Below are 27,375 nucleotides of genomic sequence, written 5' to 3' on the forward strand. Positions count from 1 at the left end.
CATATCAATAGATCTAGACTATTCATAATCATTCCAGAAAACACGATTGAAACATGTTGAGTTTAAAACATACGATTTCAATGAATGAAGATCTGAAGGAAACTTTGAAAGAAGAGGAAAATACAATGTCAACTTCAGCCTTGTTCAGGCACAGCTATCGGGCAGAGCCACACAAGCTACCCGATTCCAGCCGGCTAAGCCCATCGGCTCTGCACCGCACCGCACCGCGCCGCTGGGCTGAGCTAGCTGGAGCTGCACTCCTGCAGCTGCGTTTTATCTCTGCAGAAGTGTTCTCGGTGTCAAATTTAGAAAGCAAGAAATTGTCCCCTTACATATCAACATATAAATACAAGAAAAGCTTACCTATTCCCCTATTCTACAAGCAGACAGAAGTCGGTGTAGACCATACGAGTTGATATGAACGGTCTTATTCACATGTTTACAATGTGAGGTCGATAACTTGACCTGAGGTCACGATGGGTCATTTCCATAGAGACTGCACGCGAAAACTTTGGGAATCGTAATGCGGTGGTATTGATCAAGAAAAATAGTTCGTTTTCATACAACATTTGTTCTGTACCACAAAGTGTTTATTGATTAAAAGTCATAAAAGTAGATACAATTTTTGAAATATACAGCGGTAAAAAACTATCAACGTACTTTCATGGACAAATCAATTTGCAAATTTATGAAATGGTGAAACAGACCGCGTAACAATAGACCGCGTCACATCACCATTGATACCGCGGAAGCATGTGTTTGTTGTGAGAGCTAGGATCATCAACAATGCCGTATCTGTGCGGTTGAATGACAGACAGACACGAGAATACCGCAACTATAATATTCGCTCTTCGATCTCTCTGTGAGCGTGAAGTACATTGGATCAAAATGGAATAATGCAAACATCGGTATTTTCGAGGTCTTAAAGCATAAAGTGAAGAAAATATGATGCAGAGCATGAGATCTAGAGACAGACTGGAGAATGTCAGGATTCATTCTCCAGAAGTACGGGAGATATTACTCGACGATGCACGCGAAAATGATACTCAGAAACTAGTATGTATTACTATTTATAATACGTGTGGGCGTGGAATGAGTGTAAAGTTTTCTAGTAGTTGAGCCTGCTTAGTTCAAGCATAAATTGATCAATGACAGTGACCATGAAAAAAAAAATATTCTAGAGAAGCTGATTAAGTATACTCCAAATCTTAAGACTTGGACTTAAGACTTGCGCAGTGTGATTTTGTACATTCACTGACAAAATATTGGGGCTTTATAAGTTCATGACTTTTAATTTTTTGACCTAAATTAATTTTCATGTAAAAGTTTTAAAAAGTTGTATAATATATGTTCTCATTTCATATGTAATTATACTGTTCCTGTTTCATTAGTAGGCCTACTATTATTATCTTTTTTAAAAGTATGATTATTATTATTATATTATTTTATTTTATTTTTTTAATTATTATTGTTATTATTATTATTATTTTATTATTATCACTATAATCATCAATATCATTTGCATTATTATTACTTCAACTTTTATTGTTATTTGTATTATTATTGTCATTATTTATTATTACTATTATTATTAATATAGTATTAGAAGCAGTAGTTGTATACAGTACGTAGTAGAAGTAGTATAGACTTTTTTTTGTGTGTGTGAAGTATTATAAACTTATCATCATCAGTATCATTATGACTATAATTAAATAAAAACAGCATTCAATTTGTATGACTGTAGTTGTCTCCTAATAGATTGTGAGCTTATTTTTTAGCTCATGTACAATAAAAAGTTGACTCATACATGTATTTAGGGCAATGTTTTTGCTTCCAAGTATACCAGATACGTTTCTACTCAAAAATATTATTGATCCTACATGTATATACATGTGTATTGTCTTTTCAGTTACAACGAGACATACATTTCGGAGGAAACTAGAAGAATTACCAGAGCAAACGGAACCATCCTGTTCTTCCCCTCAGCGTCCTGGGACCTCTGAACGGCGGCGCCCTTGGAGTACGCCTGTAGCTAGCAGGAACAGCATGATGTCAGCAGGTAGTGCTGGATCAGCGTTGGACCAGACAACAAAAATACAGAACTGGTTATGTCAGAAGGCAGTCAGACATGTACAGGTAAGGGCAAGACCATGGTTTCATCAGGGGCCTAGAATGATGGGAGTAGAAAAAAGTTATTGGAAGATACACTTTCTAGCGAGGAAAACAAACATAAAGGAAATCAGCCATAACGTGATGTTTTCATTTCAAAATAGTGAAAACAAAATACATACCATCTGTTTGGAGCCAGAAGGATATATTAACTCTCTGCAAAAATGATAAGTCAAGGCCCTTCTGGCTCTAAAAGACAGAATTAGACCTAAATAAATTTGCTCTGGAAAACTATTTGGAAAAAAATAGAGAATTAAAAACCAGACTTACCAGAGAAATATAATAATAATAATATTTAGCTTTTATATAGCGCTTACTGTAATACAAATGTCTCTAAGTGCTTTACAAATATACTATTACATGTACATAATTTGTAATTCTTCAAACTTTTGAATTTAAGTTTGTGCTTACCTCGAAGAGCTTTTATATAGTTCTGCAATTTGTATGATCGCACTAGTCAGATTTTGAATGTTTTCATTTTGATTGTCAAAAAGTTTTTAAATGATATTGTATATCCTCATTGAGAGGGAGAGAGAGAGAGAGAGAGAGAGAAAGAGAATATAAGGTAAACATGTTTCTGATGAGAGTCAGAAAAACTTTGTTTGAGGCATGAATATTGAAGGCCTACATGTATTATAAGAAAAGTTTGAATATAAATCCTTGAAATGCTTTAATTCTATCTATGATATTGTTTTGGGGACACTGCAAATAGTAAACAGGTCAACAGGATCATGATTTCTCAAATGACATCCATCTGAGAGTTAGAAAAATATTTAGTGTCATCTCAGATAAATATCTGCGATCATAATTGTGAATACAAGAGATATCTATGAATAGTTTGTCGGAAATTTAAGTGTAACAACGATAATCATGAAAATGTAGGAGAAGGACAATAGTTTTTAGAAAAATCTGTATCATGTTTGTAAAGTACAGTAAAGTAAATGGTCCATGAATTCTTTCACATGGCTATACAAATGGAATCACACATTTTTCAGGGAGATTCTAATGGTATTAAGTCAAGCTTTCTGTTATCTCCTCAAGTCATTCAGGAGAAAGATTATTTGCTCACTTGACAAAAGAAGTAATGCTCTTTATTTGCTTAGAGGCGAAGAAGACACTTGTGTATACTCAGAAGATTTAGATAGAGAAGAAAGGTGTTATCTGTTTGGCAGAGATCACCATAGTTGCAAAAAACAAAACAAACGTGTTATATGATTGAATATAATTATGAAGTGTATAAAATGCTGAAGCACATCTTTGTTCAATGACATTTCTAAATCAATCTTCAAAAAGTTCGCACAAAGTTTTTTTTTTTTTCAACCAAAAGTGTTCTGTGAGCTGATTAATTGACTTTTGTTTTCTCAAGAACATTCATATTGGGTGTGGTTTCGCTTGTGGCACCAACATCGATGCCTCTTATTGTTATAAACCTCTGGTAAAAAAGATGAATGTGGCATCTCAATCAATAGTACATTATTCCATTTACGTAAGTCAACCAGCAGGAGGGAAGACTATTTGTATAGAGGGGTAAACATGGTTGGGAGACCCTGTGCTGAAGGGGATAAATTGATTTTCCCCCTCTCAATTATTCACCAAGGACTGATGAATGGAATAGGAATTTTGTAGACAAGGGGATATTATCTGCAAGCTAAAGAAGTGAGAGAAAGAGACAAAAGAGAGAGAAAGAGAGAGAGAGAGAAAAGTGCGCGCGAGAAAATGAAATAGAAAGAGAATGAAGGGAGAGAGAGAGAGAACAAAAAGAGGAAGTGAACAAGAAAGAGAGAGAAAGAAGAAAGTGAAGGAGATATATTCATTTCATGAAGAACTGTAAGGGGGTATGGAACTACATGTACATGAATGGAGGACTGTGTGGAGATCAGAAGTGGTAAACAGGGAGCAAATTACAATTACGAGTCTTAAAAGCCATCAGTTTCTGTAAGACTATTCATATCTCGAGACAACTAATTAGGTCTCAAGGTACATGTAGAATAGCTACTTGTGTTGTTTGCATAGAGTCGTGGATCTATTAGGTGGTAGAAGTAATAAACAACCTGTCCTCTAATGCAAGAGATACAAGAAGCTGCATTGTGCAAATAATGGTTTCCCAGCAACCTCATCTAATGGTGGAACATGTTGTCAAAGTAACAACACAGTACATGTATGTTATACTCCCATTTGATCTCTATAATTCCCTGACAGCCATTTGAGTGCTTGTGTTCAGTGTTTATTGAGGTTCCTGTCATTTGGATGTGTAATTCTGTAGACTTGCAGAAGTTGGTCTTTATGTTTACCTGGATTTGAAATGTAATATTTTTTGTTTGTTCGATTGATTTTTCTTTTATACAGGAGAAAGCAGATCCAGAATCAAAAGAAACCAAGAAGATGTACATGGGTGTTTTAAACACAGAGAAGACATTTGTCAAAGTAAGTAACACATTACGCAAGTATATGGGAATATATATAGAGAGAGTTTGATGCATAAAGTGATGATTCATTTGTACTATCGCTGGACATGTAATTGACAACATTTATCCTGCAGGCTCTGAAATTAACTTTTAAAAGAAACATTTAACTATTAGATAGACAACAAAAACTAATAGACATGAATATTGTTTCAGTGTTTGTTTAATCAACCTGCATAATAAGATCTTTCACAGAGAAATTTATAATTTGCAGGCTATCAACGTGTTGTTGTGTCATTACCATTCTGTGTGTTTTCATGTCTGTGCTAAAGTTGAAAGAAAAAAATTAAACTGCATTGTTTTGTGTCCCTGTTCCTCGAAATTCAATAAGTTGAAAGTAAATGAACAAACTTTTGACCACATTACCCTTTGTCAATTGCTTCATATAGGATGTAGATAACTACCTCATGAACAAAGCATTTCTGGATCTACGGAAGAAAGAGATGCTGTACAAGAAATGGAGTGAGAAGATATCAGAACCTATAGATAGCAGCATTTATCAGGAGATGAAGAACTTTCCCAAGGTGGATAAGAGAAAGAGAAGCATTTACAAGGAATACCTCAGGCATGGCAATAAGAAGGTGAGAATAACAATGGAATCCTTTGAAAGTTTGATTTTTCATCAATTTGACAATTATAACTGCTTATTTGAGCTGAGGAAACAAATTAGGAAAGGGATTAAGGATTATTGATTATTAGGTTGAAATTTAGAAACTGCCCATAGTTTGCTCCAGTGAAAGTACCTGACTGATTTTAGCAATTATATGATATAAATCCATTGGTTGTTGAAAATGATTACCGATGTCAAAGGTTTTAATTTCTGCCTCATCCATAATTCTTGGGAAGATAATGACGATGAACATTAGATTTGAAATTGTATTCTATTGTTTCATATGTCTTATATTATATACTGCATAAGTAATAATGTAGCATTGGTTTGTGCCATGCAAGGGAAGGGGAGGAGGAAGGGAGTACTGCAGTCTTACAAGGTATATGAATTGTAAGAGAACATCGCCAATGAGTGATTAGAGGGAGTGGGATACGTTTGCATCAATTTCTTTTCAAACTGCACCCCTTTTTTCAATGTTCTCCGTTTTTACCCCGCCATTCTGTAAATGCCTTTTTTAAACCATGTCATGTATACATCTTTGTTTTGTGCTTACAGGGCTTTGTGTTTCTAGATACCTATGACACAGAGGAGTATGATCCAATGAAGCTTGTAGTTCCTAGACCAGCTCCTCTTAAGATCCAGAGGAACACCACAGAGGACCCAACCTTACAGCAGGAACGAGAGAGAAACAATGAAGACAGGACTACCTTAGCTTGCCAAACAGGTGAATATTATTAGTGTAATATTAATATGAAGTATAGTGTATACTAATTATAAGACATAACTATTGTATACAATATATGCAATTATTGTACTTACTATTTATTATAGTTACCATTATAGGGCAGTATGCTATATACTGATCATTGATGTATTCCTTGTATGTACAGACTACTGTGTGCTGAGAGACAAAGGGGCATTGATTTCATATAAGAGTATATTCGATTTGTAGGAGGTGACATGTTCAGCTTAATTTTGGTATCATCAACCCATCCCATGCTCAATTGTAGCTCTGTCACATTGAAAATAATAGGTCGGCCTTATAAATACAGAATAGGTACATTGAATGTGTTTGAGAACTGTGGGAATATGTCACATTGATTGTTATTATATATTTCACAATTCTTCAATTACATGTAAGAATAAGCTGCAACTCCACTCCTAGTGATGAATAAGATATTTGTTCATTGTTCATACATTATGTAGTTGTACAATAATTACCTTTCTTTTCCATGAATAGGTGAAGTTCTACCAGACAAAGCTGTAGAGCGCCATCGCTTGCCCCCACTTCCACTGGTACCACTTGGTCGTCATGGTACCGAGTGTGCTACTTGGCTGGCCATGCCCCTACATGATATAGAGAGTCCTGTTAGGCTAGGGAGCAGGTAAGATCAAGTTGTTTTTTTCTTTTTCATGCATACAAATATTTGTAGAAGGAAACAATGCACTTGTTTCCTGTATTATAATGTATTATGGAAATTAAAAGATCCATGTGGTACTATTGGTAATAAACATATTGAATGGAACAGATTGATTGATAAATGTTATTGCATTTTGTATAAGTGAGGAGTATTTCTAAACGTCATTTTATTCCAGTAAGGAAGACAGATTAAAAAGGAAAAAAAATGCTAAAGTTATATTGATATTGGATGAAATGTGTGAGAAAAGCTCACAAGTTATTTCAAGGATTCATTTTGAAAATGATATTGAAGTGGGGTGGTACATACCATTAATGTCAAGAAAATTAGTTTATTAATCCATAATTTTTATTTTCTGTCTTTCTTCCTACAGACGGAGAATGCAAGGTGTATTCAACACTACCCATTATGATTTCTCGCAACCCTTCTATGACCCTGAGAATGTTAGACTCCATCAACAAACGCTGCAATCACCAAGTCAATCACAAGCGACTGTCGTCTCATAATGCTGTATATATATATTTTTGTTTGTTTCAGAGATGTATAATATTTCAAGGTTTATTATGCAAAATATTTCAACCTGTGCTCTGCTTTTGCATTTGCAAAAATGAAATCTGCTTTTCATTGTTTTGCGAAAAAGTTGTAAATGCTTTATTTTGTGCTTTGCGTTTGTTATGCTTTGGCAATGAGTAATTCAAACATTTTTTTAATGTAAAAATGCATATTTTAGTAGTATACTCTCTCCGAGGTCGTTGTGATTCAGGGTGAACTACATGTGTGTTGTGCTCAGTGAAGCCATGTGCATATATATATTCATTAGGTTGTACTGCAATTTTCGAGAGAATATAAAAGATTTTAAAAAGGATTCCTCAAGAGAGGATTATTAAATGAAAAATATGAAGCTTTTTCATGCAGATATTTACATGTTCCGTCCATACATTCTGTAAAAAGGAGCAAGATTCGTGCTTAAATATATTCTGAACAATGTGCTAGAAAGAGATAATGCTTAATGCAACTATGCAATTGAACATATAGTGTGCCATTGTGCCCAACTAAATCCAGTGTAAGTATGTGGCAAGGCTGCATAATTTGTTAATATATCCTTCCTTAGATTTTGAAAGTTTTTGTGAATCTCATCTTAGAATGAATCATTCCACCAAATTGTGCATATGAAGGACAATTATTAAGCTTGCAGTCGTTGGTTTAGTCAGAATTGTTTTCTCAAGAAAAATTGAAGATTGATTACAGAAAAATATGAAGCCATAGAATTTGTAAAGTTTTATTTAATTCAGCATTTTATTATTTGTATTTTAATAGGCAGACCTGTTGAGTCAGAAGAACAAACTAAAGTGTCTTGATTTTGAGAGAATGCCTTGCACATTATATCCAAATATGCACAAGTGACCTTCGTTTCATGCAATTTCATTTGCCTTTGTAGATGACGTAGTTTGAATTTTTAATGTGCTATTTTGATAATCTTAAGGACTGATTTTGTTCAGAATGATGGGAATAATAAGATTGTGATATGATATGCATCTGAATAGAGAGAATGTGTGAGAATTATAAACACAATTTGAAGTGAGAGGGAGGGGGAGAGAGAGAGAGAGAGAGACTGGTAGGTATATAATTTTTTTATTTTTTTTATATCACATTTTTCTACACTAACGAATGCCAGATATTGTATGTTATTGTAAGATTTATTTTATTCGTTTTCATGGCCTCAAACCTGTACATTGGTGAGCTAATGCCTAATGTCCAGAATATCTAAAAAGATGAAACAAAAAGCCAACAAAATTGTTTCACATCCATTTTTTAAACAATTTGTTTCATGTTGACCTACATTATATTTCTTTATATGATTCTATATTATCTCTGTTTTTAATTTCATAAAACTACCCCAGAAATATTGATATCAAAGAGTATGAAAGATCATGTGACAGATGCCATGGAGTATCACTTCCTATCAGATAAATTGACTTATGGTATACAATGTACATCACCTCGCTATTGATTCAAACCTGTAATTGCTATCGTAGACACAAAGAATGTATTCATGGGCAAAGGGAAGTAAATTTCTTTTCATGGTCATGTTAATTGATCAGTTATTAGATTCACCTGCTGGTAGCAAGCCACCATTCTTTGTCACCATTCACTCCTGTAATTGATCACATTAATATCACCTTCAGGATATATTGTACTGGTTGCTATGCACACCACATATAAACAATGATCAACAAAATATGTAAAAGTGTCAATTAGGGTCAATGCCATCAGTTTGTCATTTGTGAGGCCCTTTTGGCTTTCACAGATGACGTATTTGAAGTAAATTTAGCTTTGGATTTTGATTGGAATATGACAAACAACTGTTAGTTGGTTTTGAGCTGGGCTTTTGAATATTTTATTGGAAGTACCATTAGCCATACATGAATTAGTAGAATTAATTACTGATGTACAGTGATATCTGTAGAATATTTGAAATAGTTGCACCTGAATTTGTATGATATATGTAATAATGATAAAAATACAAATGTCACATTTGAAATGAAATACATTACATGATATATAAACAAATCTTCATCAGTCTATCTATCTTTTGTTGTGTTTTTGTGTATCCTTTTTTGTGAGTGATTCCTTTGAAACTGATACCCCTGTCACGATAATCGATAATTAACAACATTTTTGACCATTCTGGGTAATGTAATTTTTTCCCATTTTATTATTAGTCTGTATTCGGACTCCTCTGTGTAGCTGGGGTAATACGAAATCATTATCTATCTGAAATGGAGGAAGGGGAGGGAAGGGGGTAGGTGTCTAAGGGAATAATAAATTTAGTAGTCAACAGGTAAAATTTATAGATTAAATTCCTGTGAACATTTACCTTTGTTTTAACAAATGGGATTCAGGACATTATCAGAGCCTTTGCCGAGAGCCTGAAGGGTGTTAACCCGATGTGATATTATGAGCAGAAAAAGCCCTCTTGGTTGTCGGCAAACAAAAATGTTGCATGAACATCACACATTTCAGAATGAAACACTATATACGGTACATGATCAATAACACTCTACACCCTTCACATACTTGTTCTCATGTCTTTTTTGTTGTTGTTGGGGGGGGGGGGGGAGGGGGGAACTAATGAAGTTAAGCAATAGCCAAACACATCTGATATAAAAACAATAAAAGGGGTTATGTGGAATCAATTCTAGGGCATATAAACTCAAGAAATGGAGAAAAAAAAACATGTTGCTTTACACCAGAGCAAGTCAGCCATAATTTAATCTTCTATATAGTCTGCTATCTACAATCTGTAATAAGAAAAGGTTATATCTCAAGGCAGTTTATTTACACACACTCAATAAAATATCAAATCCATTCACATTACTTGTCTATATTTCTTGTATGACAGCAAGTCCTACAATACACAAGTAAGTGATACCTCTTCATTAAATCACTAATTCACTGGTTGTGCAAATGTCCAATTGCAATTATTCGTATGAATATTTTTGTGCAGAATTGAAGATCCCCTACAAATAGTCAAATATCATCTTTTTCCTTTAAAAAAACACAAATTAAATGACTTGAATATAACTGGTAAACAAATTGCACAAGTTACCACATGCTGTCCTGACATGTAATACAAAAAAGAACCAACAAAGTACCAGTTTTGTCAATATTAACTTGTTACTTATAACTGAATCAAAACAGGCACGGTGTGCAAGGTACCTGGCAAGTACATGAAAAATCCTAATGAATACATTTTTGTTGCCCCTAAATCAAACATGTCATTCCCTAAACAGGCTTGAATACTTTTTGCCATTACTTGCTTAAAGAAAGGAATATCTGTTGGTAATGAACTATATTATCACTTCACTAACATGAATAATTTATGCAAACATAAGCATACATGTTGCTTGAAAAGTAGCCTATTTGTTGATACTAAAAAGTTGCTTCATTCAAGTGTAATGGGAATCTGCCAACTAAATGTATATCAATAAGTTCTACTAAAAGTTTCAAAAAATTGATAATGAATTTGCAATTTCTGAATAATCTACACCTTCATGTATACAATTTGATATATTAAATTCATTCTTGACCAATTAACGGAATGCTTGTACTTTTTATTTGTTTCAAGAAACACATGAAAATATCACAGGCACATATGACCCCCCCAAAAATAAAAAAAATGTTGGGTTCATATAAGGCCTATCTATACACATCACACACATGAAGTGCTACACCAGAAATCACCAAGAGGAATCAAACACTTCAAAACATAAACATGTCTGTTTGATACCAGCTTGGAGCAAATATGAAATTTACACCCCAAAATAAAATAAATTAATAAATAGAAGTTTCTTTGATATATGTAAATACCCTTTACTGTATTCTTAGGCACACAAATGATTTATATACTATGCATTGAATCATCCTGGATTTGAATTGAAAATAGATCTACAAAGCCATTACCAGGTTGTCCTCATTAGAGTACCAGTAAGGAGACTGGCAATTTCTTTATAACATTAACTGTGGCATCTACTGGAATGAACCCAGAAAACTGACTTTCAAGTGGACGGAATGCTTTACAAAGAGAATACAATAATGTAATTTAGGTTAATATATTTATAGCTATATTGAATAGATAATTATGTAGTGCTCGCAAAGAGAAATAATAATAATAGGCTAATCTTATGTTTATAGATTCCTAGATAATCTAAAGAACTTATCTCAAAATTGTGTCTTGTCATTTTTAGCATTCATATCATAATTGCATCTACTTTTATAAGAACAGTTATTAGCATGAAAGCGAGACAATACATCATTGTTTCAGGAAATACTCCAATACACCTTTACAATTACAAAATTTGATGATATCACATTTTTTCAACCGTTATACTAAAATTGCTAGTTTGAGCCTTAACTATATTTCAACTACCATTTTCTAATAATCTATTTTGCTTGCGTCCACATGCGTTTACGGTAGATTGTCAATGCACAAATACAATGTAATAATTACTGATTACAAGAGTATCACTACTGTTCATGTTTAACATATTTTTTTAGCCCTAAATGTACAGACAGTACTGAAATCAAAATGTACTCTCATTTGGCATGAGTTGAGAAAATATCAGAAAACTTATTTCAATACTTCTGTAGGAACACACTGATGTACCTACATGTACCTAAAATAACAAACATTTAAAGGTAAAGACCAGTATTGGAAACGCCCCAATTTCAAAAAATGAAATTGAAGCTCTCATTACCAATCATGTGAAAGAATATGTTTTGACTAATAAATGATGATAAAAAAATTTGCCGGGAAACCGCCTACTAATTCATATATTTGGTAAATTTGTTTCTCTCATGGACTGTGAGAGATATAGGGTAGTCCCATATACATATTTCTGTGTATAGTGCTTGTAACTTTGCGAAGAATGGGCCAAATTTCTTATCATTTTGATGATTCCAGAACCTTGCAGATGCTAGATGCTAGATGATCAACCTTTTCTGATCGATTCCACAACGTTTCTTTCACAATGCAATCGCATGACCATAACTGGTCTTTACCTTTAAATTAGCCTAATAATTTGTAGTATGAACATTTTAATTTCTCAGTTTATAAAAAATCTAAACCTCACTTTTACATCTGCTGCTTTGACCCTTGAAAACAATGGAATCAGTGGAAAGGTATTGCTCGGCCTGGTTTAAATGAGTATGAAGAGTAGAGATTTACATGCAACTGCTTCTCAAGCATTTGTTTTATGCTTTCAGTTAGAACACAAATTATCCTGTGCCAACTTAAATAAATTGAACATTCATCCTCCATTAGAAAATCATATAACATATAAGAGGCATAGGCAAATCTCTTTCTCCACACACACTACAAGAAAGACCCCTTGTACACAATGGCTCAGTGGTCAGAGCAATGAGCTTAGAATCAGAGATAGTAGGTTCTAAACCAAGTCAGTGTGCTACTGCAGTTGGGTGATACTTTAATCCTCAATCCTCCACAACTCGTGTAGGACTTCAAATTGTACTCTTCTTTGCTTAGCATCTCAGAAAACACCACATACCGTAAAGCCAAAGATTTCTACACATTTTGGGTGTGGTTCAGATTCACAACAGTCTTATAGCAAAATAACTAAACCACAATATGAGGTTTTTGTAGAGTAAATTGCTAAATAAAGACTATCATTAAAAAATTCACAATATTTCATGTCACAAAAGATTCTGGTTTCAAGGTGGCAAAAGGCAGACAGATTACAAGGTCTTAACTCACTGCATTAGAAAGGCACAGGGTTTTGATAACTGAATGCCTTTGTACAGTTATGGTTAAGTATATATGTAATTTAAGTAGCAAAAAGTGTACCATAACAATGGCATGACCAGTACAACTGGCACACACTGTAATGGGCACAACCATAGTTAATATACAAATAATACACAGCAGTGAGGGCATTAGTAAGAATTACCCACACAAGGTACCTTTGGAACAGTCTAACACGCCCAAGGCAATAGCCAAGGTCGTTTGGACTGTTTTGAAGGTACCAAGTGTGGGTAACTTTACTAATGCCCGAACCAAATGATGTGTATTATTTGTTTTATAAGATTATGTTTTATTTGTTTTGTAAAATGATGTTTTATAACATGATCTTGATAATGACCGGTCATTACCATTGGATAATGACCAGTCATTATCCAAATTACGTGTTAGGCAAAAAAATGCATGGTCACATGTACGCTTTCAACCAATCATTTGATTAGGATCCACGTCATCATCTTATAAATACTAATATTTCAAACTTAAGTATTGAATTGAAAACCGGCCCGGGCCCCGAATACTCTACCTTCTCTCATCTTAGAAATGGAGATGAAGAAGATGAAGTACACTGGAGCTATACTGACATTCATGTGTAGAACCTTACACATTATATCATCAGCTTTTGAAGAGAGCTAAAAGGGGAGGGGTGGAGGGAGTCGCCGACCATGTAAGCCTTATGTAGGTGTATATGGAGCTTGGACAGCCAAAGGGATTCAATGTAATGGATGGGAGCCTGGCTCAGCAAGATGGAATTTGTGAGCGAAGCAACATTGTCACAGACTCTGATGACCCTTTCTGGTCTACACTACCGATAGAGACTTGGTAGAGTCAGAGCTTCCCATAGGTGACTCTGAATGGGTAGCTAACCATTAATGGGAAGGTAGCAAGCACGATCAAGGCCCTGTAAATCAGCACCAGCTAGGATACCACTAGAAACTAGAAGAGCTAGATGATCCATCCGACCTCCATCACTGGTAGAGCTTTTGAGTTTACATTCCTCTAGGTAGGTAAGTCTGCTCATCTGTGATGCCCCATCCTCACACTACTCCTGTCAGCAGACTGGGCCCTCGATCTGTGACTTGCTGGTCTCGTGACCCCATTTGCACCGGGTCGTGAACTCACAGGACGGTGACCTCTGAACCCTGGAGTCTGGAGAAATAAAAAGAAGTTATAGAAGATACAAAAAAGACTTAAGTTTTAAAAGATTGCTATCGAGACGCTATGATTATGAAGGCAATCAAATACTCTGACAACTATTGAACAATGTATAATTACAAATAATTATAAGGTTTGGAAATGAATGTAAGAAACAAAAGAGGAAACTGTCTTCAGAGTAAGACTATGATATCCGGAGTAGTCTCATGGTTCCATATACATGTACTTAATCAGTTGTAATAATATACCGTTATTTCATTTATTTCATTATTATCCAATCTTTTTTACCCATCGGCTAAGGGAACTGGGTCATTCCTGTACATAGCCTATGGGAATAGGAGAATTCAATACAGTCAAACCTGCTTTAGTGACCACCTGTCTACAACAAGGACATTTTTGTTTCCCTTGAAAATGGTTTCTCATTGAAACATGTCAGTACTAAAGCAACCTGTCCACAAAGACCACTTTTTTGTGTTTACCTTGGGTGGTCGCTATAGACAGGCTTGACTGTAGTTGATGAGTTAATAACATATAATGAACATACAGAATGGATTGTTTTAAAAATGAGCAACATACTCGATACAACCAGCACACTCTATGGCATAGTAGTAATAAACTTGATACCTACATGTACATGTACTTTGGCATTCTAACATGCTACTAAACATACTATTTGCACTCAAAAGTGTAATGACACAAAACAGACTAGCAGAATATACACATCACAGAGATAAAATTATCATCTATACATGCAACATAATGGTGAAATGAAATCTATAGAATTAAATATTTATGATGTCTCTAATTACATATTAAACATGATGACCTCTGTGATATCACTAACTTTCTATATTTATGACATTTTTACGGGTGTATGCAACCTAAGTATGGGTCTCTACTGCATCGGATTGAAGAGCAGTTATATTCTAGTTTATTCAAGTTTATTTTTCCACATCTCATTAAAAAAAACAGCAAGTACCTAATACTACATTGAAAATTACACAATAAAGAAAAAATACATTTAGTAAGTGTTCTGAATAAAACATTCACAATCACACAAAGCATAAATGTACCGTTAAACAGGCACTGTTTAGAAGAAAGAGAGAGATTGAGAGTGGATTAGGCACTTATGGGATTCTGACTCTGTTGAAACATTTCACATGCAACTACAAGAAAATTATCACAAACAAAAATAAAAAAATAGGCAAGGTTTGTTTTCTCATAATCTTGAAAAAAAAGGAAAAGAAACTACTTGTACTATGGCTAAAAGTGATGGATCACAAAACTTGCTCTACTTGAACGTTTTTATCACAAAAACTACCGTACTACTCAATGAATAAAGAGCTTACATTTACATCATCTAAGTCTTCTTTGAGGGTTGTCTAATGAGGGTAACAATGAAAGCAAAAATGATGTAAGGATGAAAACATACAATGCCATGAATCACTAATGATTATGCAAAGCTTTCCTGATGTAAAGTACATACATTTGATGGATAAGTGTTTTAAGTGATAATAAAAAGGATGAAATAGTGAATCAACTGCAATTCAAGGACTACATGCATACTTTCGATATAGACATCGTATTCCAACTGTGCCATGTAAAATACATACAGAACTTTTTCAATCACTTGGTGGTTAATAAATATAGACTAGATATATTCTAAACTATATAATTACATTATTAGGTTTCATGCTTCATTAATGTTATGATGTAACGAAAATAATGTTGAAACAGATATTTATGTAACTTGAAGGTCAATCCTCTTCACAAAGAGAGAAATTCATATAAATTCTTACTTTCTATCTCATGAGCCATATCATTCTGGTAAAATTAACACAGGAACATACTATTGTGCAAACAATTTATCCTTTTACATGAAAGAGCATAGCAATCAGTATTTAAGACTGTGGTCCTTAAATAACCTCATTTTCTTTTTCTTACAAAGTCAGTGCAATAATAGCCTTCTATTGAAGTTATCCTTCCTCAATCACCTAGGAATCTAACCCATAAGTTTACATGCAGTTCAATAACAAGCTTATAACATTTTCTTAACACTTGGGTAATATAAATGTATCAGTCTACTCTCAACTGATAAAAGACTTAACAAGCATCCATACTTACATGTTGTGGCGGTCTGGGTGGCATTACAGGGTAGATGGGATTGAAGGATCCATTCATGTCAGCAGTGACAGCTAGAAAAACAACAATTAAACAAAATATTGAAATATATCGCACTTGTTAAAATGATTGATATAAGCAGCTTGGACATGGAGAATTACATTTTTTGTATTTGTAGGATCTTTGGTGAACTGGTTCTAGCCCTAATGTAAGGTTATGCTCGTCTAATAGAACTGAACAATATCATGACATGAATGCTACATCAATGAAACATCTCCTACATAGATGTTCCTTATAAGCATCGGTTTGCATGGTGATGTAGATATACAGTAGGCTTATGCACTTGTCATTTGTAAGACGCACCTATTGACCCCCGGGAATGGTGCGTCATTGTACCGATGTGAGTCGTACATTTTGATACCATGACGCACCTTCCGTCACAGAAAGTGACACACCATTACATTCCATCGACGCACATTTGAGTCAAACATATGACACACCATTTCATGAAAATGACTAGCCAATGACGCACATTTGAGAAACACTTCTGCTTGGAGAAAGTGACAGTCCCATTGACACACCAAATGACGCAACATGGTAAAGTGACTTACTATGACGCACATATGGGTCAGTATTGTGACGGACATTTTGCGGCCATGACGGTACTGTGCGTCACGATTTTGGGGAACATGACGCAACCATGACGCACCATCCCCGGGGGTCAAAAGGTGAGTCTTACAAATGACACCTGCATTACGGTTGCACCATGTGAGAGGGGGAGGACTGGCGAGTCCTAAAAAGGATTGTTGGTAATCATCTTATGTGTGTGTGTGTAGTTCTGAAAGGGTCCTTTCTCAGGACTCCCCAGTCCTCCCCTCTCTTACATGGTGTAACTGTAAGCCTACTGTATATTTCCTACATATGCATAATCCTTTGTAGAGTGAATGAAAAGAAAAGATGAATATAGGTTATCCATGCAATTTGTCTTTCTCCAAGGATGGGTTGCTTGAATATTATCTGTGGCTAGCTGCAATCTATTTAAGTTAATTGTGAAGTTATCACCTTTCTGGTACTATGCAGGCACTAATGTACATGCGTGTCATAGTTTATACCCTTTGGCCCGAATTCACAAAGGAGGTTTGTAGACAAATCTAGGTTTACGTGCGTCATATGACGCGTTTTGATGCGTTTCAGACCAAGGTTTAGAAACGCTTCATATGACTCACATAAACCTAGGTTTGTCTATAAACCTCCTTTGTGGCCCTAGAGTTTAAAATAACAGAATGATTAGATTTAAATCCCATTATTCAAATACTTACTCTTAAGTCTTGCATTCAGCCGATCTAAGGACTCCAATACCTTGGCCTCCTCCATGGAAAGTGCACTCGGATGTACTGAAATTATAAATATAGATACATGTATGTAACTTTAATGGCCAGTAATAATGAAAGGATACTCCATAAGAAAAAAGTTTCTACATTTGTGTTACTCTGCAGGATAAGCCTCTGCCCCCATCTGGTGAGAACGACAAGCTCATCTTGCCTTATAAGGGTACTAATTGAAGCGATACAGAAATTAGGTGTTAAATCAGTCTGTATACCGTATACCAGTGGTGTATGCAGGATTTTTCCAAGGGGGGTTTTAAAATCGGACCCAAAATTTTGCAACGACTCAGCCAGCCGCTGAATAAGTGGGGGGGGGGGGGACACTTTTTTTTTTGGGGGGGGGGTCTTGAAATTTGAAAATTTGACATTTTGTTCCGTTGGAATCAAATCAAATCAAAACATACACATAAAAAACTGAAGGGTTTATTTTTTTTTACCCTAAACCCCCCCCCCCCCCCCCCCCCCCCCCCCCGCGTACGCCCCTGCCGTATTCTATTACTCAAATCAGCCAGTTTACAGATACAATCTGCGCATGGGTAGATAAAGGCCATTTATACAAAAATGGTAAAACCCACAGAGATGAGTACTGGATATGCGCTCATGAAAGTTATGTAACATTATTCATTTATGCACCAACGGTACATTTTATGATATGCAGGTGGAAGTATTCTTTTCAGGAGGTCAAACAAAAGGTATTCATGAAGCACAACTAGGACTTTGGCAGTTATTATTCCAAGATTCTCAAAGTGGAACTTCTCCATGTGTAAAAGATCTGTGGATATTTGGGGTCATTTGTACCTTGTGCTTATCGTAAACTCCCTTATTACGAACTTTCAATTCATGTGAGACATCACCAAAGGCAATTGAGAGAACTTTGTGAAGTCTTTGTTCTTACTTTTCTGCTCATGATGAGCCTGATGATGGGGTCTCTGCTGATCCAACATGGCTACGATATCTGAATCGTCTGCATTCTGCTGTACCATCTGCTCTGCCTGCTGGAAGGTCATCAAACTTTCTGTGACTGTAAGAGAGTGCAAACAAATACATAGTCAGACAAGGGGGAAAAATCCATCAGTTTCTTTGATAGAAATAAATTGTCCTCACGTCAAGTTGTTTATGTACATTGGTTCAACACAAACAACAATAGTGGCCCGAATGCACAAAGGAGGTTTGTCGACAAACCAAGGTTTATGTGCGTCATACGACGCGTTTCAACGCGTTTTTACAAACCTTGTAAAAAACAAAAGGAGGTTTGTCGAAACAAAAGGAGGTTTGTGAATTCGGGCCAATGTGTTTACTACAGGTATGTGAGTTGACCTTAACAAAGTGAAGGAAAATTGTTTAAAGAGAAGGTTGAGTTCTGGGAAGAGGTGAAAAATAATTTGTGAATATTACTCATTCTTATTATGCAAGTATGGAAGAACATCAGTTAAGACATGTTCCCTGAAAAGCATGGCTCTTCAAATGCCTTCATATTCTAAATATGCATGTAACATCGTAAAAATCGGGGGGCCGGCTTTTTATGCCACGTGTTCGTATAGTCCCATATGTGTATTTTTATGATACTGGAGAGATTTCACCATGGATATTTCAGATCCAAGTATAAAAATAAAAGAGTATTCTATGGTGATAATTTTGTCCATGTCTTAATGCAGATATGTAGTGGAGATAACTTAAATAACGTTGTGTTTCAAAACCCCTGGTTTAAATTTTTATGTAAGGTGAAACCCATTTTGTTGCCCTATTTAGGACACCAAAACGTGACATGAAAAAACCTAGTTCCTGGTAATGGGTATTCTCTAAATTTGTATGACTATCTGATGTTCAATTATTGTCTGGTAGTAAGTGCTGAATCTATTTATGCTCATGTCATTAAAAATCTTAGGTTGCGTGGCAAAGTTTTTTCATAATCACAATATTTCACATCTTGTAACAGTTGTTATGCATGGTGTCCACCATGTACACGCATTTCATTTGGTGCTTCTGCATGATGAATGCACATTATATGAACAACTTTGACAATTCCCAGTTTATTTCTTGGAAGAACTCCATGGATCAAATCAATTAAAAAAAGATGAAGCTTGAAATGTAATAGTTAAAAAAACAGCACATGTTTGAAATTCTAAAAATTCTTTGGTGTCCACCCATAACACGCGTTATATGAAAAATACAAAATACAATTTTGTTTAGAAAACTTCATTTATAATCTTTCTAATCTTTCACAAGAAAGGCTTTCCACATTGTGTATATAAAATTCATTGAATTGTTCAATTTTGATTCAAATAGATATTTTTAAAAAAATGATGAACCTTTGGTGTCCACCCTAGAGGACTGGGTGATGAATGTTATATGGCATTGTGCATTCTCATGAAAAATGAAAACAATTAAAAGTTAATTGTTCTAAAGTTATTTTCTTCTTCAAGGAGAACATACAGTATCACTATCAATCAATAATAATAATTATGTAAGTAAGTAAGAATATTTATTCTTAAAGTTTGTGTAACGGTTGTTATGGTGGACACCAAGGTTTTTGATTAAACTGACCATGGAAGTGCATGTGTCATTCATATTTTTATAACAGAGTTAGCAACTATTCAAGTTGGTAATTATGTCTCACTTCACAGCAAATACACAATTAATAACATTCTCTAAAAATGAACCATATTTAGGCAGATTTTAGAGGGTTTCATTTTTAAGCATTCATGTCACACTTTCATTACCCAGTATTGTAAAAGTACACATATACATCTTTCTGTGCAAGTGTTTGTAATTTTACCAAGACTTGGCCAAATTTCTTATCATTTTGATGATTCCAGAACCTTGCAATACACTTTTATACACACAAATTCCTATATGCTAGATGATCAACCTTTTCTGGTCGGTTCCACAACGTTTCTTTCACAATGCAATCGCATGACCAGAACTCAACTTCATCTTTAAGCAATAAACAAGTTTATGTATTGCGTGCCAAATCAGAACGTTAAGTGTATAATATTTTAAATTAAGAAGAAGTATATTTGTAGATTAATGGTATGAGATTATTTAGTTATCTTTCAAAAGGCTCTAAACACTGATGGAGTCTCCATATCATAACAAATATAAGGCGAGGCTAAACCATGCAGATTCAACCTTCACCACTAGCTAATGTACATTTGTGTTTTAATTTTCATTTCAAGGTAAAGAAAAAATGAGGTTAGTGATCTCTGCATGAACTTACTGTCTGCATTATTATATTGCTGGGCTACAGTAGCAGATCTTCCTGGTCCCTGTTGGCTTAGCTCTGGTCCTCGCTGTCCATTAGCCCTTGATGCGCTGGAGCTCCTCACATGAGGGCGACGTTGCTGAGATACAGGCGTCTGCTGGACATGGGTTCCAGAATCACTGTTAGTCCTGTAACGAGGGACAATGACTTGCCTTCTGAGAGTATCATTATACTGGCTGAAGCGCGGCTTGTTAGATGGTGGAGCCACTCGTAGGTTGGCCGTTATTCTCTGTTCCTGGGGTTGGTTTGCACTAGATGACTGCCTTGTGTTGGGTGTCTGTGTCACAGGGCCATTCTTCAGATCTGCTCCTTCTTCCCGCGTATGCAAGCAAGTTCTAACCTTATCCCACAACCAGTTGATTTCATCGTCTGTGGGTGTCTTGTCTAATCGTATTCCATTCTGAATGACAGGTGCCTTGTTAGCAACCACTTTGTCTTTATCGCTTACGACCTGTTTGCTATTTTGGCTATTCGGAAAGCGATTATTCTTTACCTGCATGCTACTTTTACCTTTTGCACTATTTGCATTTCCAGACTTTGGCCTAGGTGGAATGGCAGTAACAACATTCTCTGTCTTACCACCTAACCTTTCATGTACAGTCCTTGCATCAACACTTGATATCATCCTTGGCTTGCGAGCAGGTGCCATGTTTTCCGTTGTCGCTTGCATCTCTACACTCTCATCATCACTGTAGGTCAAGTCTGTCCAGCGGACGCCTTTCTTAGGTGACTTGATTCCGCTCAGTTTGCCAATGTCCAGACTATCCTTCATGATTGCAGCTGCCAGTCCTTTTGCTTTACGGTCCTTGGTAGGGGTCTCACTCTTGTGCCATTTTAAGATACTCTTCGGTGGTGACACAGCTTCAGGTTCTTCCTCTTCTTCTGCTCTATAGTCCTCTGGTGCCATCATTTGTTGAGGAGTTTCCTCAAACCTTCTATCCTGAGGAGGATATGGCATCCCAGGACCGACTCCTCTGTAACCATCATTCGCTCTTATTGCAGTAACCGCTGAAGCATTTGAATGCTGCGGTTCAGCTCCTTGAGTTCTTGTTGCATATGATACTGCTGGTGCAACAGTAACTGCAGTAGCAGTTGTCCTTGCTGAATATGGCCTAGACCTTTGACTTGTGCTAGCTGTTGGGGCACTAACATGTTGATGAATAGGAGGTTTACTGGCATTCGAGGTTGACCAAGCCTGAGCTGTATCACTCTTCTTTTGATTGTTTTCATTACTTACAGTTTTCTTTTCAGTTGCACCATTCTGGGAACTAATTGCTGTACCATTCTTTTTACCACTGGTGACACTATGAGAAGAAACACTGGCAGTAGACACAATCCCATTAAAGGCAACCCCATTAAATTGCATGCCATCATAAGCTGAGTTATTCCTAGGATTTGAAGTAGTCCTGGTTACCTGCTTTGTGTCCTGTTCCTCTTGAGTCTTTTTGTCATCACTGCCTCTCATCAAAACATTATTATGATACAGACTGAAGTTACTGGGATCTTTCTTAATCTCTGAATGCCGTGTGACACTGTGACTATTGGAAATCTGTGTGCCATTGGCAACTCCATAACTTGGAGCTGCAGTTCCACAACTTGAAGTGTCATACGCCCCATGCTGTTTGGTCCCATAGTTCTGCGTCAAATCTTCCCTTTCCCTTCTGTGTTCCTCCAAACTATCAACACTTGACAGGCTCTCGCTCCGTTGAAGGCCACTTCCACTACCTCCTTTACTAGCCTCATTCTGAATAGCTTGACTGAATTCTTGCAAAGTCCTCTGTTGTTGCTGAATGAGCTTCTGTTGCTGTTCTGCTATTTCTTGCTCAATCAGACTGGTTCTTGAGTCTGTTCTTCCCTGCTTTGCAACCGACTGCAGGGCAGAGTGTGTTGGTTTTGTATACCCTCTAGACTCACTGCCAGCAGCGATGTTCGCATTATTGTCTACATAAGCTCCACTGTAATTTGATGTCGTGGGGTATGTGGATACTGGGACTGTTCCATTGTGTTGGTAGGTTGAATAGCCTTGTCCATACTTGAGGGACAGAGAAGAAGGAACACCAACCATCTGAAGGACATCATCTAGTGAAGGCGTTCCACTTCCATGGCCTTAAAAAAAAGAAGAAAAAAGAAGATAATTATAAAAAAAAAAAAAATCAAATTGCTATTAGCCCATAGCACACACAATCTCTCTTAAATTAGATTATTGAAATTAGTATAGGTAATAATGGGAAACATATTCTCATGAAATCCATTCCAATCCAATCATATTTTTCAAGAAGAAAAATAAATTATACTGCCATACGATTTATGTAGAAAGTTTATTATAGCTTACATCTCTGATATTACTTAGTTTAGATCAAAATTAAAAACCTACCTAATGGAAAATGCATATTCAACCTAGTTCTTAAATTGTTACCTAGTTCTTAAATTGTTACCTAGTTCTTAAATTGTTACCTAGTTCTTATATTGTTACCTTACCTTGTTATCTTATGTTTCATAATTTCACTTCATATTTGTTTTCTTGTCATTACTCTGTTTAGTTTTAATTGTATTAATATTGTAAAGCGCTTTGATATAAATGTCTTACGAAAAGCGCTATATAAGTAAAAGTTATTATTATTATTATTATTACAGATACCATGTATTATATATTTAGCAATAAGCAAACAAACGGGTTAGGAGCTGGTCATCACAATACATGCATTTAACATATGGCAACATATATGTGCAAATGAGAAATGATATTTAAGGGATAATAAGATTATAAACATTTTACCAGTTCAAACAACATGCTTGAATCTACTGCCCTTAAAAAAATATAAGTCTATCACCAGTTCCCAAGATAAGTTTAGCAAAGTAACTTATTCTAACACAGGGGACTATATTTACATGATTTTCCAAAACTTCTAGTCAATATGGAGAGAGAGAGATAGCGACATACTTTGAGGCGATTCCATGTGATAACCTCTGGCAATGTGGACACCATCATGCAGGGGGGCACCAGGATAAGCTGGAGCTGAATGAGATGAATCAAAGCAATATTGTATGTAGGCTATTAGCTAGGAGGGCATTTGCCATCTGCATATATTAAAAAAATGCCAAATTCCTTTTGGAAGACACCCTATATGTATATTTATAATTCACATTATTTTAAATTTAAACCCTCTCCCTCTTTTAACATCCTTTACTCATTGGGGGAAGAAAAAAAAAGATTAAACACCAAGTTCCGAAATCCTGACTATAGGCGCGATTGAAGATGAGCTGAGCATATGATAGATGCAAATGTCAAAGGGGTGATTGGAGTTAACCTCATTCCCTTTTATATTCAATAATTAGAAATTAATGTTTGATAGGTAAAGTCTTTCAAGGCTGGTATTTTTTTGTGGCAGCATGGAGGCACTGTAAAAACTTTGAGGCATGGTCAGGAGGCAAGCCTGGAGATTTTGGCCGTGTGAGTGAATGTACCTGTATGATAAAAGTCATGATGCCTGCGAGCAGAGCCTTTGTTCTGCCTCTGAAATCGATTGGTAGCTTCTCTCTGCTTCTGACGTCTCTCATCAAGCACTTCTTGTCTTCTCTTGGCCTCTCTTTGTGCCTCTAGCTTCTTCTTGGTTTCAAGAGCTCTGGAGAGACACAACATATAATATATTTTACTATTTAAATACCTGGGCCGGTATTCAATTTGATACTTACAATAAGAAAGAAATTTACTAAGTAAATTGCTAAGCTATTAAGAACTTTACTTATCTCGTATTCAAATCACATTTTAGACTTTTACATACGTAAGACAAAATCTAAGTAAAATACTTACATGTACTGATAAGTATTGTGACATCACATGGTCAATCAAATGCAATTAACGCGTCGCAATAAATGCGTGCGAATATAATTGTGCGCAGGTTATGATACTGCGTTAGAAACCCACATGACTGCCAATCAAGGCCTCCAAATAATTGGATTAAGACTGGTAGGGAGCTGTCTTAACTAGGGTAAAATACTTGGCCAGAAGTTTTAATTGAATACCCAAATTAGCTGAGTATTTTATCTAAGCCGAAGACTAAGTAAAATACTCATATTTATAAATTAAGTTTGGAATTGAAAACGGGCCCTGAACTTTCTCCATTATGCTAACTATTAGCGCCAGCAGTAACATATATATATATTAATGCGAGAGGAGAAATATATAATGTGTAAAGTATATTTGTTTAAAATATGAAAACATTGCTTTGAAAATAAAGTACCATGAATAAAATGTTGCCATAAAGACATCACTCAAAACAAGACAGAAAAATGTTTCTAATTATGACTGTTCATACTTGTACAGTAGTCCAGAGATGACATGAAAATTGAAGAGAAAAGATAAAGAAAAGATAAAAGGATGGTAAGGGAGAAAAGGCAAAAGGATGGTAAGGGGGGAAAAGGTATATCTGAGAAAGATACAAGTACGTATGTAAATATAGAGAGAGGGGGGAGAGAGAGAGAGAGGGGGGGGGGGGGGGGGAGGTACATGAAATATTGCTTTTGAACGACAGCCTTCCAATCATGCCACTTACTTGCGTCTCCTATTGGTTTCCACGGAGAGCTTCTTGGCCCGGTCCCTGGCAGCAACCTGCTTTGCATGCTCTGATCCTACATCTTTCATACGAGTCAAGTGCTCTTGTTCCAAGATGTTATATTTATTATTACTGGTGATAGCAACCCAGTCAAGGAAAAACAATTGGCACATACACAAACAGGGTCTATTAAAAATTGAATTGTTCTATTTACAAGGCACTGACAAAGTTCATCAATAATATGATTATCAGTACAGTATTTCTCCCTATCTTTCTCTTTACAATCTATGCTCTACATGACTACATGCAATTTGAAATTATCAGTATTGGATGAAAATTTCAACTATAAGATAATCCAGCTATAACTTTGCATACATCTAGTTCTCACAAAGAAGACATACTGCGCTGACTGTGCATCCATACTTTCTCTTTGCCATTTTGAATTGACGATATACAACATTGGATGAATAGGACGAGGAATCACCCTTTTACCCATCAAAGAATTTTTCTAATTATCATTTCAAGTGGTTGACCGGATGCCCAGAGGAGTTGATAAACATTGCAATTCAAAATTGTAATTACTACTTCTGTACATTTAAAAAAATGTGCCCCAACCCACTGTTTGAAGCGTTTTCCTAAGGCGGCGGAGCTCCCTGGAGTTACCTACAGTATCCTAACACTCACTACACCTGGGGCCCGTTCCTAGAAACCGTCATAAGTCTAACTTCTTGACTATCCCATTGAAACATGTGCTAATTCTATAACACACGTTTCAATGGGATAGAGTTAGACATTATGACGGTTTCTAGGAATGGGGCCCAAAGTTGTAACTTCTACTAGAATCTTCAACAAGATTGAAGGAAACAGACTGCACCAAAGTAAGAAGCAAAAGAAGAAGATATTTTAGAATAGGTCTAGAAGTCTAGATCTAGATTGATCGGGAAGTATCCAATCAATCTAGGCCTATTCTAAAATATCTTCTTCTTTTGGGTATCCGGGATACCCAGAGGAGTTGAATTGCTAGATCTAGATCTAGAAAGTATCATTTATTCATTGATTGTTATCAAAAGTTTGACTCAGATAATCAGATTACAATGAAATATTAAATGTAGAATTAGACTCTAGCTTTAAGCAATAATACAAAATAGAAATAGTCAGATGGCTAATCATCGTCTAAATAGTCTGCAATCGCAATCGTTCTCGATCTCTTTTCACACAAAGTCAAACCCACACTTGTCTTGACTCAGCTCAAGTCAAGTGACAGTCACAATCACACTCACAGAGTCACAGTGCAGCATGCAGTAGACACACATCTACGATCATCTTTACATCCCAACCCACATAGCGTTCCGTTGCGAATGAAAAGGATACGAGTAATATCCTCGAGCTGTATCTGTCAACATTGTGCATTCGTTAATTTGATGCTGTTTGACGATTCTTTTTTAACACACATATTGCACATTTCAATATCTTCAGGACCAGTGTACTCCAAACGCCAACAAATCGACATTTCACGAGATAATATCCAAAACAAGTCAGCTATCACTGTCCGAATGGGTACAATCGACGTCCATGTTGACTGTTTCCACAACTATGTTATGCAAATGAGATGACGTATATTTTTGTTCACACGCCATCTACGTTGAATTTTGGTATAGTATACACGTAGTGCAGTATGTTTTATAAGTTCACTAGTTCAAGTTTTAATTATCTTTCTTTCATAACACACATTACAAATATCACACGAGTATAACAATTTAGCAGAATATGGCGTTACAATAGAAAGATGAGGTGACCTTGGTTGAAAGCTAGGCTTGTGGAATTAAGGTCCCTCATGAGAAGCTTATGAGTTAAAGAGTACACATAGTGTAATGATGTCTGGCCCTGGGTTTTTAGAACACCTTTCCAACTTATAGTCTTGCAT

At 35.8% G+C, this 27,375-nt stretch overlaps 2 protein-coding genes across 4 annotated transcripts; one reads left to right on the forward strand and one right to left on the reverse strand.

Moving 5' to 3' along the window:
* Window positions 1-689: 689 nt before the first annotated feature.
* LOC115928156 (protein FAM228B-like) lies at window positions 690-9,230 on the forward strand. Its single transcript, XM_030995005.1, has 7 exons — window positions 690-1,056; window positions 1,910-2,136; window positions 4,516-4,593; window positions 5,021-5,212; window positions 5,797-5,965; window positions 6,482-6,626; window positions 7,033-9,230. The coding sequence occupies exons 2-7, from the start codon at window positions 2,047-2,049 to the stop codon at window positions 7,163-7,165; spliced, it is 807 nt and encodes a 268-aa protein (XP_030850865.1). The 5' UTR covers window positions 690-1,056; window positions 1,910-2,046; the 3' UTR covers window positions 7,166-9,230.
* Window positions 9,231-13,452: 4,222 nt separating this feature from the next.
* Window positions 13,453-27,064, reverse strand: LOC582978 (centrosomal protein of 126 kDa). Of its 3 annotated transcripts, XM_030994942.1 has the most exons (10): window positions 26,823-27,064; window positions 25,452-25,583; window positions 24,364-24,521; window positions 23,840-23,914; window positions 20,854-23,004; window positions 18,532-18,657; window positions 17,571-17,645; window positions 16,255-16,325; window positions 15,480-15,512; window positions 13,453-14,124 (listed from the first exon to the last, which is right to left on the reverse strand). In XM_030994942.1, the coding sequence occupies exons 1-10, from the start codon at window positions 26,852-26,854 to the stop codon at window positions 13,993-13,995; spliced, it is 2,985 nt and encodes a 994-aa protein (XP_030850802.1). In that variant the 5' UTR covers window positions 26,855-27,064; the 3' UTR covers window positions 13,453-13,992. The 3 variants fall into 3 exon arrangements, with proteins under 3 accessions (XP_030850802.1, XP_030850804.1, XP_030850803.1); XM_030994944.1 differs by lacking the exon at window positions 23,840-23,914; XM_030994943.1 differs by lacking the exon at window positions 15,480-15,512 and having other exon boundaries at window positions 13,456-14,124; window positions 26,823-27,063.
* Window positions 27,065-27,375: the final 311 nt, after the last annotated feature.

Source organism: Strongylocentrotus purpuratus, unplaced genomic scaffold (assembly GCF_000002235.5).
Source record: "Strongylocentrotus purpuratus isolate Spur 01 unplaced genomic scaffold, Spur_5.0 spur5_scaffold_21, whole genome shotgun sequence".
Lineage (NCBI taxonomy): Eukaryota > Metazoa > Echinodermata > Echinoidea > Camarodonta > Strongylocentrotidae > Strongylocentrotus > Strongylocentrotus purpuratus.

Bases quoted from the DNA above. Each gene is read 5' to 3' on its own strand.
- LOC582978 (XM_030994942.1), bottom strand. From the start codon at position 26,854: ATGTTGACAGATACAGCTCGAGGATATTACTC. The intron at 23,915-24,363 runs GTACATTCACTC...CATCTCATTCAG, and splicing joins TCATGACTTTTATCATACAG to CTCCAGCTTATCCTGGTGCC. The intron at 14,125-15,479 runs GTAAGCTCTTTA...TTATTTCTCCAG, and splicing joins AAGACTTAGATGATGTAAAT to ACTCCAGGGTTCAGAGGTCA.
- LOC115928156 (XM_030995005.1), top strand. From the start codon at position 2,047: ATGATGTCAGCAGGTAGTGCTGGATCAGCGTTGGACCAGACAACAAAA. The intron at 5,966-6,481 runs GTGAATATTATT...TTCCATGAATAG, and splicing joins TACCTTAGCTTGCCAAACAG to GTGAAGTTCTACCAGACAAA. The intron at 6,627-7,032 runs GTAAGATCAAGT...TTCTTCCTACAG, and splicing joins CCTGTTAGGCTAGGGAGCAG to ACGGAGAATGCAAGGTGTAT.